At 43.5% G+C, this 19,128-nt stretch overlaps 1 protein-coding gene across 3 annotated transcripts in view; it reads left to right on the top strand.

Moving 5' to 3' along the window:
• The first annotated feature begins 4,191 nt into the window (after positions 1-4,191).
• ASAP2 (ArfGAP with SH3 domain, ankyrin repeat and PH domain 2) overlaps positions 4,192-19,128 on the top strand; it is a 211,497-nt gene continuing 196,560 nt past the window's right edge. Inside the window, exon 1 of one of the 3 annotated variants that reach the window (XM_058287891.2) lies at positions 4,192-4,550. In XM_058287891.2, the coding sequence (XP_058143874.1) occupies positions 4,425-4,550 (126 nt within the window). In that variant the 5' untranslated portion in view covers positions 4,192-4,424. The remainder of the gene's footprint in view (positions 4,551-19,128) is intronic. The other 2 variants (XM_058287892.2, XM_058287893.2) reach the window with 2 other exon arrangements.

The raw sequence follows: 19,128 nt of genomic DNA, 5'->3' as shown, positions 1-19,128 counted from the left end.
AAATGGTGAACGCACAACAACGAGAGTATACCAAATGCCATTGATTTAACACTTTGGATGAATTGTATGCTTTATTAACATGTACCAATAAAATTGATTTAAAAAAAAAAGCTCTAAATATCATGTAAAATATGTACCTTCTCAAGTGTCTTGAACCAACGATTGGATTCTCAGCAGTAACCTGGCCCTTACAGCATTTCCTCTCTTGTGTCCAAATTAATGTTAAAATATGAATCATGGAATCATGTAAAGTGAGCACAGGAAGGGAGCTCAGAAATTAACTAGTCTAGCTGCTCTCATTTTACATATAATCTTAGCTGAAGTCCAGAGAAATTAATTTACTTATCCAAAATCATAGCTGGTATCAAAACTTCTGTTTTCATTTGTAAAATGGTTTCTGGGTGCTAGTTTTTTCCCCCCAAAGTACTAAGGAGATAGGACTGTGGTAAATTTTGCAAACTTCTTTCACTTTGTGGATAAATGCTTCCATCGGCATCACTGTTTTTGGGAAAATATTGTTAAAATGTGGAAAAGAAATTTCTGGTTGTGCTTACATATTCACATCACTAGGGTGTGTTCGTTTGTTTTTCCTATTTTATTACAGTGTTTCCCATAGTTCTCTTAAATCACAGATCTGTTCATTCCAAGAGTGACGTTTACAAGTAAATAGCAAGTGAACTGGATATGTCTTGTATTAAACCAGCCAACCCTCAAGCAAATTTCAGAGTTAAGAACACATTTTACACCTTAATGGAAAAGTGAAAAATCTCAGGTTCTTATGAACTACTAGAGGCAGAAAATGCTTTTGGAAAATGGTTGTTGGCCAATCTCTGAGCTGCTGGAAATATTTCATTTTTGAGAGGATAGTTTCTTTTTTCTTCCTTTGAAATGACAGGTCTATAACTCCATGTCTTTCCTTTTTTTTTTTTTTTAATAATACAGACTTATAATTTATCTTAAACTCCTGGGGTCAGATGTTTGTGGAATTCAGAATTTTTCAGATTTTAGAAAGGTAATACAGTGCATAAAATGTATATTTGGAAGCACAGTGGGGACTAAGGTGAAACTCCATAATGAAGCACATTTATATTTTGCTGTAAAACAAATATTTACATGATGTGAGTTAAATAAAATACTATGTATATCCTTATGTCAGTTCATTTTGGATCGATTTTACCAGTAGAAGAGGTATTTTTAAAACTTTAGACTTCCAGTGCTTTTACAATTGAAAACTTCTGGGTAAGTGCATATAGGTCTATGATTTCAGAATCAACATGCTCCTCGATGCATTTAAGAAAATGTGTGTGTGTAATGTGTTTTTTTTTTTTTTTGCGCCATGTTCAACTTTTATTATTATTTGATGGAAGTGACTCATTCTTATTCTATTAATCTCAGTAAGACATTAGCTATGTTTTTCTCTGGTCTTGTTTTCATTTTAGGTTTTTGCACTAGACAAGTTTTACTGAGATTTCTAGGGGATAGTTGGAGGAATGAATTGCTTCAGTGTTCTGTGTTCTATCGATCTCGTGTCCTTTTTATCCCACCAACAGATTTGGTAATTACTTGTTTCCCACCATCCTTCTCAATCACTTGCATAATGCAACACAGCTTTGTAGTTTTAGTTATTTATTTTTTAAAAGATTTTATTTTATTTATTCCCCCCAAGCCACCTGTGCTCGCTGTCTACTCTCTGTGTCCATTCGCTGCGTGTTCTTATTTGTCTGCTTGTCTTCTTGTTTTCTTTAGGAGGCACCAGAACCAGTCCTGGGACCTCAGATGTGGGAGAGAGGCACCCAATTGCTTGAGCAATCTCAGCATCCTGGTTTGCTGTGTCTGTCATTGTCTTTCCTCTGTGTTTCTTTTTTGTTGTGTCATCTTGTTGTGTCAGTTTGTGGCGCGGTCCAGCTCTCTGCAATGAGAGCCAGCTCTCCACAGCACTGCCCAGTTTTGGCTTCACCTTCACCAGGAGGCCTGGGGAACTGAAACCGAGAAACCCCCCCACATGGTAGACGGGAGCCCAATCGCTTGAGCCATATCCACTTCCCTGCAATTATGTTTTTGAGGTTACTAAAAGGCTTGCATGTGGAAAATTATACTAAACTAAAAAACAAAAACAAAACAAAACAAAAAAACAGGAGTTGTATATAAAGAGAAAAGAGAACACCAGGTTTAACCTTGTGTGTCCTTGTATATGAAATCTTCATTAGTCAGGTTAATGTTGTACGAGAAGCCAAGGAGAAATATTACCTTCTTTTCTTAAATCCCTCATAGACTGACACTAGCCCTCTAAAAGTTAAGATTATGAAAGTTACTCAGAATTTTTCTCCAGTGACAAAGCAGAACAAAGGGACTATAGCTGGAAAACTATGTAGGAAGGAACAGAAACTACCTAAAACAAGAGAGGATATAATTACATAAAGAATATATACATGGGACTTGAATTGTCCCAAGTTGCAGAAAGAGGAAATCCCCAGAGACGGCATAAAAGTTAAACAAAACAAAACAAAACAAAACACACACACACAAAACCCTCCAAAAAACCTAAGGGAAGATAGAAGCAGACATATGTAAAGTTGTAAAACTTGTAACTTTATTGCCTAGTGCAATGATAACAGCTATCACTAAGGCAGCTTTTGTAAAAACCTAAATTTCACATGAAATGCTACTAAAATACCAAAGACCATACATAATGTCTGACCCAAGCTTCCACCTCATATAGCAAATTCTTACATGGAAGCTTAAAAAGATTGACTGGCCCCCTGTCCTGCAGCGTCAGGAGACTGCTTTGTCTGACATATTGAATTTCCAGTGTCTCTCACACTTCCTCCTTTTCAGATGCACAAAAGGTTTTTGTAAAGTTTCTCATGGTTTTATTGCTGGTAGCTACAAAAACCATGCCACATGTCTGGTAGAGAGTTATAGGGTGTGATTTTATTTGACTGGTGTCTTCAGAGCTTCTGGATTTTACAAAAAAATAACTACAAGAATTTCCTTGAGAGCTGTAAATGAAAATCTGTAATGATTCAATCTGCTCACTGGACCACTTACGTGTGAGATTTACCTGCTATTGTTGCACATTCTCTCTGAAGCCAGCTAAAAAGCTTGTTTTCCTTCTTCTCTCACACACTCCCTCGATTTCCTCCACTTACTACCGGAATACCTATTCCAGGGAGTTTAGTTTACTTCCGGGAGTGGTCCTGGTCTAGTACCCCCAAACTACTTACAACTGAAAATTAATGATAATTAGCTTAGGAAATATGACCAGGACTTTTACTAGCGGGCCTGTTAGCCCCTGCAGCGCTCCGACTTTGGAGTTCGAGAGACACGGGTTTGAGTGGACATTCTGTCACGTACTGAGTACTCTTGGACAAATTGTATTCTACATAAAATAATCTCTTTTGTGCAAAACGCCTTGAGGATTAAGTAAGTCTATGTAAAGTACATAAACATTCACTAGGTGGCAATTTATTATTCTTGCCGAACCCCAAACTGTCTGATGGCTACGGCCCGGAGTGAGAGCGAGGGTGGAGCACCCTCTCCTGCAGAGACGAACTCCTCAGACTTTCTTCTCCGCCTGGACGGGCGTTCCCCGTGGTGGAAGGGGCGAACCCAAGGCAAGTTCCAACCAAAGGTGGGGTGGGGACGCAGAGGGGTGGACTCTGGCCGGGTCCCAGAGTGTCCGCGTGCAACCTGCACACACCCTCCCGGGCCCAGGAGCCCGGAGGAGGGGCCCGGGGAAGGGACTTCGCCCCAGGGTTCCTCGCCACTCGAGGGAACCCCCGAACGCTCAGACAATGTGGCGCGCGGCGGCAGCCGAGGCTGCTCCACAGCGACCGCGGCGCGCGCCGCCTTCCCCCGCGCAGGATCAGCTTCCCGGCGGCGGCGGCGGCGGCGAGCGCGCGGATTGGCGGCCCGGCCCCCTCGCCGCCCGCCCCGCCCGGGCCCGGCCGCCGCCCCCAGCCGGGCCCCGCCCCCTCCCCGCAGGAGCCGCTCGGTGCCTGCGGCTGGGTGGCGGGCAGTTTCCGCCCGGCTGTGCGTGCCCGCCTCAAGGGCTTGCTCGGGAGAGGAAGGGGCGGCGGGGCGGCGGCGGCGGCGGACGACGCGCGGGACCCCCTCGGCCGCGGCGGCGCAGACCCGGGCCCGGGCCGAGCTGCGCGGGGCTGCGCGCGCGTCCCCTCGTCTCGCGCCGGCCGGGCTGCGTCCGGGCCCCGCGGGCGGCGGACCCGCTCTTTCCCGCCGGCGCCCGGCTCCTGCGGCGCGCGTCCCGGCGCCTCCGGCCGCCTTCCCTTTGTCCGCCGGGGCCGGGAAGGCGCTGCGGGCGCGGCGGCGGCTGAGGCGGCGGCGTCCGTGCGGTCGGTGCCCGCGGCGGCGGCTGAGGCGCAGGCTCTCGCGCTCCGGGCCGCCGGCTTCCCCGCGCAGAGGCGATGCCGGACCAGATCTCCGTGTCGGAATTCGTGGCCGAGACCCATGAGGACTACAAGGCGCCCACCGCCTCCAGCTTCACCACCCGCACCGCCCAGTGCCGGAACACGGTGGCGGCCATCGAGGAGGTGAGCGCGGCGGGGCCGGGCCTTAGGGGCGCGCCGCGGGCCCGCAGGTAGCGCCCCGCGGGGACCCGGGCTTCCTCTGCCACCAGCGCCCGCCCTGCTGCCCGCGAGGCCGGGGGCCCGGCGCCCTCCCTCCGCTCCCCTCCGCTCCCGCAGCCGGGGGAAAAGTTTCTTTTTCTTCCAAACCCAGGAACGGCAGGGTTAATCCTGCCTGCAACAGAAGCTCTTTGTTCCCGGTGTAGGTGGGTCGGAGGAGATGGTTGATGGGTACCTCTTGGCCTTTTTGAAAAGCCACCGTGCCCCCTCCCTCGTTGCCCTGGCGGGGTTTCCCGGCGGTGTCGTTTCCCCCCAGTGCGACCCCCCTGACCCGAAAGTCCTTTGGGGCGGGTGAATGGGAGACGCTCCCTTCGCCCGCCACTGGCCCCGCGCTGCGGGAGCCTTGCCTGGCCCCGGCGAAACGCAGATTTCAGCAACTCGTTGAACAAGTGTCTCAAGCCTCCTGCTTGTTTCCCTGGTTCATGCAGCAGCCCCCCCCCCCGCTCCGCATCCCGAGTTGTTGGCGCGCGGGCTGGAGGGAAGCGGGGGTGCTTTGAGCCCCCTCGCTGCAGCCCCGGCCTCCCGCCCCCCGACTCTCCCCGGATTCTCGGGGCCACGGAATCTCCGTGGCTCGGTGCGTCGAGGGGGAAGCGCTGGCTGTTCAGGGAAGGTGTGCCCGCCGTAGCCGGGAAGGCCTGACCCGGATTCTAGCCTGTCCAGGGTACATTGGAGCACCAAAGGCCCTTCCTTACCGCTTACTGGTTACCTGTGTCTTACCTCCCTTCCCCATCCATCTGAAAAGACCTCATTTTAGGAAAGTCTTTTAAAGGTGCAAAGTCACCATCCCTCTTCAGGAGGGTTTTGAGGATTAGAGACGATGTGTGTAAGGCGCCCAGCACTTTGACTCATGCTAGGTAACTGGTTTACAAGCCACAAATATGGCAGTATTGAATAGATGACTACATTTCTCTTAGCTAGAATGTCAGGTGACAGTTTTAAAATTGGGCCGTAGTAGAAGAAAATGACAGGTTAGAGAGAGTGAAGGGAGGTCACCAGAGAGCTTTAAATAAATCATTGGCATTCATATTTTTGCCCACTTGAACAAAGCATCTGCAGTCAGGTATTACCTGAGGGGGGGAAAAACAACAACAAAATACCAATATGATTTCCTTTAAAGGAAGATTTTTTTTTTCTTAGTAAACATAAACAGTAATAGGTTTAATCAGAAGTAACAGGTTCATCATTCTGAATTCTGTAAACATAGCTGGGGTAGTCTCCCTTCCTCCTCTCTCCACCTCTTTTCTGTGATTTCCAGAGCACTTAGTTCTATTTTTATCATAAGGCTAAAAGATGATGCTTTTAGATGCGGGATGGGGTTGGGAGTAAGAAGTTTTTTCAAAAATGGTGGTTAAAAACAAGAGGAAATACGTTTTGAACATACACCATTAATAAATGTTTACAGAGTGATTGTAACTAAAAAGGCAGCCAAGTATTTCTTGAGGGAGGGAAGCTTTGTACATGATGCCTTAAAGAAGCTTGGTTGTGTTTAAAGTTTTTTCCTTGTGCAGTTTGTCAGTTAAATATTGTTAACATTGTCAGATGTTGGAAAGCCAGGCAAATAGGAATTACTATTAAAATTGGCATACCCTTTCTCTGATTAATTTTAGTCTACAGGATATAATTCCAAAGCTCTCTTTGTATGCTGCCTAGGAGATTACCCTATAGCCCAGTTACTGAGCAGATTAAAAAATATTGCATTTGATGATTTTATTAAAGTGCAAGCTTATTCCACATTGCTATCTAAGCACAAGAATTGGTTAAAGTCTCAAAAATAGAAAAGGTAAGATGATTGCAGGTCTTTCTCATTTTAAGCAAGTTCATTATATGTATTAAGACGATGGTATTTGTGAACTTGGATTTATAAATTTGGAAGTTGTTTATTTTCTGGTAGGTCCTTTAAATAATACTCTTTTCTGGGGCATTCAGTGTTCAGTTCTATTACTAAACGTTCCATATATGGTTTATAACAAGTGATGCCCACGTTTTGATTTTAAACAAACATTTACTTTCCTTACTGAGATGTGCCTTGTGAGTGGGTATTGTAACATACTTATCTAACAGAAAGAAAATAAATGCAAAATTTGCAAGCTCTCTGTTCTGTGTTTAGGAGAGTCACAGAATTAGTAAACTAATTTAAAACTGATTAATCTTGGTGAACCTATTATTTCTAATGTAGGTTATAGCTGCTGAAAATCATTTTACAATTGTACACCTGTAGGTGGAATAATATTAGTTGCTATTGATTCCCTACTCTATACCATGGCCCTTATTTCTGTTGTATTCATTCCTCATCCCTGCTTTATAGATGAGGAAATTTAGGCAGAGAGAGGTTAAGTAATTTGTTCAAGGTTATAGAGCTAGTAAGTGGAAGGGCTGGAATTTGGAGTTTGCTCCATGGTATTTTCAGAAACTCCTGCTTCCTGTTACTTTAACAATGCTGAATTCTGTAAACTACTCCTTTGTCAGATAGATTGGGTTCAAGATCAGACTCCACCTCCTGCCAATGTGTGAACTTCCATGAGAGATCCCTAAAATTTCACATTTTCCTTAGTTTTAAAGCTAGGACCACAATACCCATCTACTTCAGAGGTTGGTGGTGAGGATTTAATGAGATAATGCATGTGAAATTTAGCACAGTGCCTCCGTAAGTGCTGTTTATCAGATTATGTTCTGGTTAATCCACAGTATTTAGTAAGGGTCTTTAGACCAGAGAATCCGTTAGAGTGAGCAAAGGATAATATTTACATGGGGGGAGACAGGAAGAAAATGGATGAATAAAGGTTGAATGATTGGGTGAATGAAAAGTACTAGATATCCATTAATCCATCCATATTTTTTAACCAGTTTGTTGTCTTGGCGTGTGATATGCACATGAGAGCATAGATATATTTCTAAATTTTCACTTGGTGAAGAGCACTTTCTCTGGGTGAAGTAATTATTTTCCACAATTTTAGCAAACTTAGCAAAGTCTGATACCACAAATGGAGTCTGTTGTGTTTTTGGAAATAATGGAGGAAAAAAGTAGTTGTGGCCTAAATCTGAAAGGGAGCTTTTTGCTTTTTTCCCCTTTCTTTTTCCTTTTTTTTTTTTTTGGTTTTATTTCTGTCTTGGTTTCTTGGAGCTTGTGGGCACTTTGAAATATTCTCAAAATAGGGGAAAATTGTATACATACTTAGAATATACTTGCCTGTAGTTAGACTCTTCTTTGTAATACCATCCTTTCTGCCTTGCTTATTTGGCATTGCTACATATGTAGCTTTAAAAATAAATTCGATGTTGACTTGAAGTATTAAATTTTAATCTACTTCCTTCTGGGGCCATAATTTTCTACCCTGTTGTCCTTGGTTACCCTGGAAATCTCATTGCTGTCACAGTGGAGGGCTCTAACTGCAGGGGCAGATTGAACATCTGGATGCACAGACTCCCAAGGGCCCTGCTGTCCTTGGGGCCATATCTACCTCCTAGCAGTTCCAGTGGGAACCAGGCCTATGTGCTTTTCAGGGAAAAATGTGACACTGAATCTTAGCAGCTCCTCTAAATCCCAGAATTACAGCTTTTAGATCTCTTGTCAGAAGGACATCACCCTTCTTGTTCAGTGTATTCATGTTTTCAGAAGTGAGCCTCAATGGATCAAATTAGGGCCACCTTTTTATGCTGAATTCTGAAATCTGGATTTATGTGTCTGGAAAATTTTGAGTCACTTAACACGGGAATAATATTTTCTTCTTATGCGATTCCCCCCTGTTGAATTCAATTTATTTCTAGTGATTAACAGTAAAAGTACTAATGCTACTTCTGTGGGTTCCAGACCCTGTCATTTGTTCCAGGATTTATTTTGTCCTTTACTGTGCTTGGTATATGCTAGGTGATGGGAATAGTTCTTATTCCAAGAGGAATAAGTTCTCTTTGAAAGAACTGCAATCTAGTGGGAGAGACAGACAACCTATAAACAAATCAATGCAATAAAATATTGCGAGGGGGGAAGCGGACTTGGCTCAATGGATAGGGCGTCCGCCTACCACATGGGAGGTCCAAGGTTCAAACCCGGGGCCTTCCTGACCCCTGTGGAATTGGCCCATGCGCAGTGCTGATGTGCGCAAGGGGTGTCTGGCCACACAGGGGTGTTCCCTGCGTAGGGGAGCCCCACATGCAAGGAGTCCGCCCCATAAGGAGAGCCGCCCAGTGCAGAAGAAGGTGCAGCCTGACCAAGAATGGCACTGCACACACGGAGAGCTGACACAACAAGATGATGCAACAAAAAGAAACACAGATTCCCAGTGCTGCTGATAAGGATAGAAGCGGTCACAGAAGAACACACTGCGAATGGACACAGAGAGCAGACATTGGGGGGGAGGAGAGAGAAATAAAAATAAATAAATAAATCTTTTTAAAAATATATATATTGCGAGGGCTGTGACTAGAAGAGTGTACAGCATTTGGCACATGTACAGGGATGGGTGAGGTCAGGTCAGCTCCTGCCTCACAGGGCCTGTGGTTAGTGGAGGGTTTTGTATGATGAAGTGTAAGTTGAATCTTGAAGTCAAGGTAGTCCTCTGTGGGTTACCACATGCTTTAGTCACCAGGGTGGTTCAATATGACCTTCCCTGCCTGCCTGCCTTTCTGACTTAGGCAAATGTTTATCCATTTCTGAGGTGGTGGCCAACTAGGCCTCTTTGGTGGGATTTTCACTGCCTCCCAATCTGCAGAGGGCTGTTCAGGCCAAGAATTTGGAATAATCCGTGATTCTTCTCTTACACCTTTCGTTTCTAGGCACTGGTGTCTTTGCTTATGGAGCATATACATTCTAGACATGTACTGTCCAAAATGGTAATCCCTAAGATTAAAAAAAGACCACTAGCCACAGTTCAAATGTTCATTAGCCACACATGGTCCAGGCTACTGTATTGAACTGTATAGATTTAGAACATTTTCATTATCAGGGAAAGTTTTATTAGGCAGTGCTGTTTTAGACCCTTGCAGCCCAGAGGATGGGCCATGGACCAGCAGCTTGCTAGAAAGGTAGACTCTCAGACCCCACCCCAAATATACTGAATCAGAATCTACATTTACCACTATCCCCAGGTGTTTTATATGTTCACTAACGTTTGAGAAGCACTATTCTAGATTCTCAACCCTAGCTGCACATGAGAATCATTTGAGTAGTTTTTGTGAAATAGAATTGTCTCTCTCAGCCCCCTTTCCCTCCTCCCACAAAATTCTGATTTTTAAATGATTTGGGTGGAGACTGGAGCTTTGACTTTTTTTAAAAGCCTCTCCCCCAGTGGGGTTGACAGTCACTGCAGTAAGCAAAGAATTATGTAATGTAATGTCAGGTAATGAAAAGTGCAATTAAGAAAAATTAGGCAGAAAAAGGGAATAGAAAGTGACTTTGCAGATCAGGAAACTGAAATCAGGAAAGGCCTTTCTGAAGCAGTGACATTTAAGCAGAGACCTGGGAATGAAGCATGGAGGAAGCCATGGAAGGTCTATAACTAGAAGCATAGCTTGTGAAAAGTCTCTAAGATGAGTGCAGACTCAAAGTGTCTGAAGGACAGAAAGAGGCCAGTGTTCTGGAGAGGAGGGAACAAAGAATGAGAGACAGTCAGAGGGGTGGGCAGGGCAAGATCACACGGAGCTTTATCGGTGTTGGGGGAGGGAATGTGGATTTTGTTGTGTGATGAGAAGCTGTTGGGGGGTTTCGAGCAGGGGAGTAACATACCTGAAAAAGTTCACTGTGGCTCTTCTGGGAAGAATAGAGTAGCAAGACATGAGAGAAAGAGAGAGACAAGTTAGGGAACTATTGCCATCATCCAGGCTAGAGTGACATGGCCTAGGGTGGTAGCAGTGGAGGTGGTAAGAAGGTCCAGTTGTGATCCATTGTGCAAGAAGAGCCATCAAGAGCTGCTCACAGATTTTTGTTACTCTGTCCTGGTGGAATTGAGGTGTAAAAAACATCATTCCTGCCCCAAAGGAGATGACAGCCAAGTCAAGTTCATTCATTTATTTATATATTTTTTAAAGATTTATTTTTTATTTATTTCTCTCCCCTTCCCCCCCCAGCCCCCGTTGTCTGCTCTCTCTGTCCATTCACTGTGTGCTCTTCTGTGATCGCTTCTATCCTTATCAGCGGCACGGGAATCTGTGTTTCTTTTTGTTGTCAGCTCTGTGTGTGCGGCGCCATTCTTGAGCAGGCTGCACTTTCTTTCGTGCTGAGTGACTCTCCTTATGGGGTGCACTCCTTGCGTGTGGGGCTCCCCTACTCAGGGGACACCCCTATGTGGCATGGCACTCCTTGTACGCATTAGCACTGCACGTGGGCCAGCTCACCACATGGGTCAGGAGGCCTTGGGTTTAAACCTTGGACCCCCCATGTGGTAGATGGATGCCCTATCCGTTGGGCCAAATCCGCTTCACTCAAGTTCATTTAGGCCACCTTAAGAATGGACCTTTCAGTGTCCCCCTAGTGAAGCTGGCACTTTCTGGTGTTCTAAGTGCCATTGTCAAGGCCAGCTGTGTCTGTTCAAGTTGGACTGGTGATAGAACTTGTATTGGGATCAATCCTCAAGAGTTGTTTTGCTGCAGACACTAATCAGGGAGAGATTAAAACTCAGCTGTGTAGACTGGGGCAAGAGGGATAGTGTTTTCTGCTCTCTTCTGCCTTGTTTCCAGGCAGATGATAGCAGGTGAAATTTTCTTGGCTGCATAAGATGACTTGAATGCTGTCCCCAATTCAGATCCCCAAGCACTCATCTTTCCTTAATTGAAAAGAGGTGATGAATTCATTCCATAATATCAACCTGTTTTCTTTGCTTAAACCTTTTCTGTATTGTGTGTCCTGAAAATGAATCGCCAGGGCCCTTCCAGGTTTTGTACCACTATTGTTTTATCATGTGAGCTTTGTCTTGAAATAAATGGACCATCAACCAGAGCTGGAATGCTTGGGTTCTATTTTTATGATGATGGTCAGTTTTATAAAGAAATTTAACAGTATTGACTTCTTTCATTCATAAATGTATATGTCTGGCCCCGGGAGTGACTAGTTCCTTCCTTTAAGGCACTTATAATCTCATATTTTGTGTACCCTTTCATTTTATCCTCTTTTGTGCCATGGACCCCTTTGACAGTCTGATGAAACTTGTGGGACCTCTTTTCAGAATGATGTTTTTAATGCATAAACCAAAACATAGGTTTTCAAAGGAAACCATTATTGATTGAAATTCAGTTAGCAAACTATCTAAAAAATTGGTGTCATACCAATGTATGCTTCTTTATTAAAGCATTGATATCAAGTTAAATCTCAAATCCCTTATATAGTCAATAAATATCTTAATTTTAAAAAAAATTAAACTTTTATAAACATTCCCCCTTTCCTCCACATCCCTCATAGCCTTTAATCTGCTTTCTGTCTCTGCAGATTTGCGATTTCTAGTCACCTTTATAAGTAATACACAATTTTTGTCCTTATGTGCCTTGCTTAAATATACTAATTTTGCTGTATTGATGAGCATAAACAAACACTATTTTGAGATTTCCAACTCTTGTAATGTGATATCAATATATCTTTTATTTCTGTTGGTGACAGAGCCACAGATACTGCTAATACTATCCGGTGTGTTACATGCATTCATAATTGAAGAAAGTGCTAAATTTGAATTAGAGGTTAATAGAAAATCAGGTGCAATTCTTTTTCTCATCCAGGTTTATGGGCCCTTTGAATTCAAATTAAAAATTCAGGTTTGGTAAGATTCTTTTAGTTAATTGTTTTTTGAAATGGTTGGTTGATTCTCTAACAGTGCCATTTAAACAATCTCAATTATTATCTTGTCATCATCATGAATTGGTTCTAAGATTCAGTAACTGAGAAAAGTTAGACCTTATGCCAGGGTAATCAGTTTATTGGTAGAAGAGTCTTATGAAGTATTCAAGGTGTTTAGAAGACCTGCTAGCTAGGGCTGGGTGAAGATGCCTGTTGTGGTTTGGCATGAATGATACACTTGGCATTTTTTCCAAGGTCAGGACTTGGCAGTTCCACATAGGGCCCTATAGGTTAGTTCATGTATTTATGCCAGCCTTAAAATTCAGTAAACCTGCAAATTGCGTCTTCTGAGTCCTCTAGTTAAGTCTCTGACCTGGGCCGCTTCTGCAAGCCAGTTCTCATGTTTTCACTTTTCTTGCCATCTCATTCATTCACTGCCCTTGACTCTGGAGAGCAAGTTTGATTGTGAAGTGATAGTAGATACATGGGCATCTTCTACCCAGAGTTTTCAGGGAGACTTTGCAGTCTGCATTGTTTTTGGTGAGGTTACATATTTGAAATGATGCTGTTGTTGCATGAATATATTTGAGGTATCCAGAACACAGTTGAAGCATTATGCAATCACTGGTTGATTTGTTTTACCCCTTGTCTTTTCTTTCTAACATTTACTGGGCACTTATTGTGTTGCCAGGCTTGCTTTATGGTCTTTATATACATTATGTATTAACTCATTAATTAAAAAAAAAAAAACAACCTCTAAGGTAGGTACAATTACCCTATTTTACAAATGAAAAGTAAAGCATCTTTACCAATAGCACGGAGTTAGAAAGTGATCATGCCAGGACTGGAGCAAGTATTTTGACACCAGAGTCTGCTATTTCTTTTAGCAGCCATCTGCTTCTGTGGCATCTGTGACAGAAAAGGAAGGCCCTTCCATGGATGCCTCTTTCTTGCTGTAGTTTTACTAAGTCACATGGATTGCATTTCTCAACGGGTGCTTCTGGTAAATCCTTGCTGCTATTGTGTTGCTTCCCTGCCTTATCTATCTTTGTTGCTACAGAAATTGTTCCTCCTTATTCAGCCCTGCAGAGCCAGCAACTGGGGGAAGGCATTGCTGCTACCTTGGTAGGTGCCCTGTCCTGCTAATGGTATCAGTGAGGTCTTCTTTCCATTGGATGTTGAAGATGGCTTTGCCAACGTGATTTTACCCAATAAAATTGGGTAGACGGATCCCTCTAATGAGGAATTCCCTTGTCTTTTATCAGGGTTTGGTAGCCCCTTTTCCTAGCTTTGCAGAGGAAATCACATTCTTATTAAGAGTATTTCTTTTTAAACAATAACAGCTACCACAACAGCTAATATTTCTTTGAGCCTGAATTATGTGTTAAGCACTGTGCTTTTGGTTTTTTAAATTAAGCATTTAATCCTCTCAAAAGTCCTACCAGGTAGGTCCGTGTGTTCTTTCTGTTTTATCCTTGAAGAAACTGAGGCATAGACACGTTAACTAACTTGTCCCAGGTCAAACAACTAGTCCCTGATAGAACCTGGAACCCCAGCCAAGCCTCTGGCTCTGGAGCAAGCTGTCTGAGCCCTCCTTAGCGTCTGTCTGTCAAGGTCCTACCCCTGTTGGTCCTTTGGTGCACCACCTGACAGTCACCTGCTGGGATCTTTATTGCCTGTAAAGATTCATCCTTAGGTGTTTCTGTGGGCTTCTTTAGTGCTGGATGATAATTATTGATCTTTAGCTGGCCAGTTCCTATTGTTGCTGGCATGTGTGATCGCCTAGGAAGGGTCTTCAAACACTTAAACCCCTGGACAACTACTTAGCATCAGAAGTGTTTATTAAGTGACCTTAACTGCCATGAAGTGAGTTGAAAGTACAGCTCTGGCTCCCCTGTGAGCTGAGGACTGTGTGTGAAGGACCCAAGAGCCATGGAGTGCTTCTCTGTGTCAGCAAATCTGTGTTTTAAGAGGTGGCCACGAAGGATGAATCATGGATGTGGCATGTTCAGGCAGATTTGGGTGGAGAGGAAGTCATTATCATGTTGCCAGTTAGGGGACTTCTGGGAGAGGTTGAAAGAAAGGAGAGCGTTCAGGCCTTGGTGCTGATTTTATTCCTGTTATAGCCCCTGCCTGTTACTAGCTGGCTCTTTGTCCTTGGGCAGGTCATTGCACTGCTCTAGCCTCAGTTGTTTCATTTGTAATATGAGGGGGGATGAGATGGACTGTAGGGCCTTTCTAGCTCTTAACATTCTCTGTCTACCTCTGTCTTCAATACCGTCTGCCTCTTGTCACTCCCTTCTTTTTTCTGATTGCCTTCTCTACTTTTTTCTTGATGTACTTTTAGAGTATAGAGGTAAAAATAAATATTACCTCCCTTATCTCCCCCTTAAAAAATTTCCTTCCCCAGATCATTGCTGGAATAAATATGGTGGTTGGCCTTTGAGCTGGAATCCTATTAAGTTTGCTGTTTTACCTCCAAGCAGTGAAAGCTGCATGCTTTGGTCTTTGGTTTATGTCCTTGTTGTGGTTTGCTTCTGGTAAAAAGCAGGTTGTGTTAATGATCACAGGATTTTGCAGTCATTAAATAATTTGACTGTTTAAGTATTAACTTTTTGATATCAGTGACCTAATAGCTTTTCCCTAGGTTTTGGGAGAGACGGAATTGTCATTATTGGAAGGTGTGCTCTCTATAATAAGGTAGTGGTTGCCCATTGAATTTGATCGTGCTTTTGTGGAGTGGAAAGAACACTAGCCAAGGAGTTATAGGATATGGGTTCTTGTTCTCATTTGGCCTCCACCTGCTGTGTCCTTGAGCAAGTTTTGCCCTTAGCATCTTGGTCTCTAAAATGAGGAGTTTGGACTAGAAAATGTCTCATTTTCCTTTCTGTCCTGAGAATCCTAGGGTTCTTTGTGGCACATATAGTGGATTTGAAAAGGCTGTGGAATAAATGGTAGGAATAAAAATCAACAAGGAATGGCTGACTTGAAGTCCTGAAGAGGACGTGTAGGTGCTGAATTATATATATATTTATTTTTAAATCTTTCTCTGGCTCCCTGAGCAACTTGTTTTGTTTACTTTTTTTTAAAAAAAATTGAGACATAATTTATATACCATGAAATTCACCATTTTAAAGTGCACAATTAAGTAATTTTTAGTATATTCACAGTTATGCAACTATCACTTGTAATTCCAGAACATTTTCGTTATTCTAAAAAGAAACCCAGTACCCATTACCACTCACTACCCTTTCCCCTGTCCACTCTCTGACAAGCACTAATCTACTTTCTGTCTCTGTGGCCAGCTGATGGACTGTCAGAACCTGTAGCTTTTGTTTGCCTTGGTTGTAGCTTGCCAGGTTGTAAGCTTTCGATATGGAAGAGGTCCTACTGGATCTGTGTGCCAACAGGGATACCCCTCAGGAGAAACCACGATGTGAACACAATGGCTCTTCCCCTTTTCCCATCTCCCTTCTCTTCCATTCTCCACCCTCCTGGCTCTGTGTCTTCCCTGGGGACTAGGTCTAGGTTGCTTAGGCTGCAGTCCAGGCAGTAGGGAAAGCTTTAAAGTTCTCATCCCCTCTCCCCACCTTTTCTCTTGGGTTCTCTCTTGACCTTCATTCCCCCTGTATGATTCCAGATCCTTAGGACCCTGTGTTTTCTTTTCAGAAGAGTATATTCCACCCAGTGATGACTCAAGTAAAGCTTGAATTTGGGGTTTTAGGCAGAGAGACCTTCCTGCATCTCTCAAGTCATACTCCTGCTGCTGCTTTGGTTGATGACATTTAAAGTTGGTGTCCATCCCTAATATGCTCCCTCCTTTCAGTTTTTCCAGAACTGGGTTCAATCTTTTAAAAGGATTTATTACCTTCCTTAGCAGTGTTGGAAGGAGCTTAATTTTTTAAGTGCACAGTTTTTTTCCTTATGGTCAGAGCGAAATAAAGGAGGTTTGATTGATTTTACAGCAGAATTGCTTTAGTTGTAGCTAATATGAAATATCTGAAGGGCTCCTGTTTTATTTGCTCTTTTAATTTATGAACCGCTTTGGATCCCACAAGCATCTGCACACTAAGCCAGTGAAGCCTGATAGATAACATTTTCAGGGCTGTGTTCCTGTCCCTAAGATCAGCTGCTGTAGGGTTCCGACTGTTTGAAATAGGGAGTGATAGTCAGCAAATGAGTGCCTCAGACATTTAATATTGTTTTTCCAAAGGAAAATGTACCATTAGCTTGAATAATTAAAGCTGGCAACCATAGGGCATGCATTAGAACCTGGAAAAAAGCAAAGACAACCCTTGTTGTAAGAAGAAAGTACTATAAAGTCCAGTTTCTTTGTAGGCCAGGGACATGTCATTTTTAGGCTCTCAGAAGAGGTCTTTCAGTGAAATAAAAAAGGCAGAGACCTAATGCCCAATGGCTGAGGTCAGTGGAAGGAAGGCAAAGAGAGAAGAATTAGACTAGCCTATAAGTGTGGAACCTTTCCCTACTTGAGGAATCCCTGAGGCTTTCACAAACTCACAGTAGAGTATGTTTTTTGATGTATGTATTGGTCATCAAAAGGAGTCAAAACAGAGTTCTCTATTTGGCGGGCAGGGAATCATGTAATCCATTGAGGAAAATCTCCATCAAAATAGTTTTTGAGTTTTACTGTGTAATTTGATGATACTTAGTTCACTGAGAATATTATGCAGAACAACGCTTTCCTTGAGTGTTGGCCCAGATGAGGCATTTTATTGTCTTTCAGAATGGAGTTTGGGCCATAGCTGGACAAGGTAATGTAGAAATCTGTTTCTGGGACATGTAGGCTTATGTGAGGATAGCTCTCGGGCCTTAGATCTCTGCTGTTAAAGAGTAGAAGGGGAGAGAAAATTAGCCGGCTAGAGACTGGTGTTAACCATGTGGTTTCCTGTTTGACCTCAGAGTGTTCTGGCACTGCCTTTTGGGGGCAGGGGTCTTCAAAGTCCAGGGTTCCCTCTGTTTGCACTTACTGGCCACCCTTATCCCAGACTGAGTGCATCTGGGGTAAGGAACAAGTATTCCTTCTCTTTGAATCTTCAGAGCCCAGCCTGGGGCCTAGCACATAGTAGGTTCTCAGAAAATGTCTGTTGAATGTGAAGGTCCAGGTAATCTTTTTTGATTTTGTGACTTTACACCTTTCCCTTCCGAAGGCTTATTATATGCTGGGAAATAAATTAGTTTTCATTTGCAAAATCAAGGTTGTCATACCATCCTTTGAAACAGAAAGAAAAGGGAAATCTTATATTATTGAAATCTCTACTCTATAAAGCATCCCAATCTCTAATTTCTTCATTGAAAAACGTATTAATCATGTCCTTTTTCCTTTAAAACCTTCCTTAACATCCCAGTCCATCAGAACCACTTCCTTCTCTGAATTCTTAAAGTAGTTACTCTCTGGCTCACTTCTTTGATCCCCTTTAACCATCTGTCCATCCATCCATTCATCCATCCATATATCCATCCAGCATTGGAACAAACCTGGTTATGCCTCATGTTCTGAAGCATAAAGTGTTCTGCAACAGTGTGGTGTGGTGGTTGTCTACAACGGCCAGAAGTGTTCCCTGTTTGCTGGGATATGATCCTAGCCTTCCCTCCTCAGCGCTTACATTCCTCTGTAGGAAGGGAATTTTACTGAAGGAGGCACAGAAGGGTGTAGCTTAAGTTGAGATATTTAAGTTGGCATCAGGGAACTCAGAGTGGCCTTGTTTGGTCAGTGCAGAGTCAGGCAACTGCAACCCACAGCCTTGTTTTTGGATGCTAAAGAATGTACACTAAAAATCTTGTTTTGGGATTTTAAGAGTTGTAAAAGGAAAAAAAAAACATAAAAATTATGTGGTAGACACTGTATGTGGCCTGCAAAACCTAAAATATTGACTCACCGCCCTTTATAGAAAAGTTTACTCTCTGCTGGTTTAGAACATTGAGTGTGAGTATATAGTCTGGTCCAGCCCCCGGACGAAATATTTGGGTTGTAAGAAACCTTGGAGTCGGTTAGTCTGGTGTTCCATGTAACTCCTTTGCCCCATTCTAAACCTCCCTGCTTGCTGCAGTGACCACGAACTTGATACCTATGGAATTAGCCTTTTCTACCCTTGGAAATGTATATTAAATGAAATCAAGTACCTTTGCTTCTTTGGTCCTAATTTTACTTCCAGGTCATAAGTGAATCCATATTTCAAGTGGATCAGAGCAGCATTATGGAGGGTTAAGAATGCTGGGATAAAGGGAATTATCAGAGGCTTTAGAGCTGGGGAGTGCAGTGAACAGAGCTGTGCTTAGGGAAGAGGGAAGACTGGTCTGAGCACCATGGGAGAGCATTAAAGGGAGGAAGATTGGAGGTGGGGAGGTACTTGCCTAGGAAAGTGGTTCTTGGGGTCTAGATGTTAGGGCATTGGGAATAAAAAGGAAGGGACGTATTGCAGGTGGTCAGGTGGCATCTCCTCATTTGCCAGGTCCGTCTTAGAGTTTGTGGTTACCATCTGTGGTTGGTTGGTTGGTTCAGGCCTATATTCCTTCCTCCATTCAGTGTGTGCAACACCTGAAGGAATAGCAGTGCTTCTACCAGAGGAAAACTTACGGAACGCGTGACATGGAGAAGCACCTGGAAGGCAGAGGCTGCTCTGCGTGTGTGCTTGCTCCTGTGCGGGCACCTGCCTTCAGTGCATTGCATGTAATTGGTGCTCAGGTGTGTTTTTGATCTCTGGCTGCTGT

This window comes from Dasypus novemcinctus, chromosome 25 (assembly GCF_030445035.2).
Source record: "Dasypus novemcinctus isolate mDasNov1 chromosome 25, mDasNov1.1.hap2, whole genome shotgun sequence".
Classification (NCBI taxonomy): domain Eukaryota; kingdom Metazoa; phylum Chordata; class Mammalia; order Cingulata; family Dasypodidae; genus Dasypus; species Dasypus novemcinctus.
Note: the sequence above shows the minus strand (reverse complement) of the source record. Positions and strands in the feature narration are given on the sequence as shown.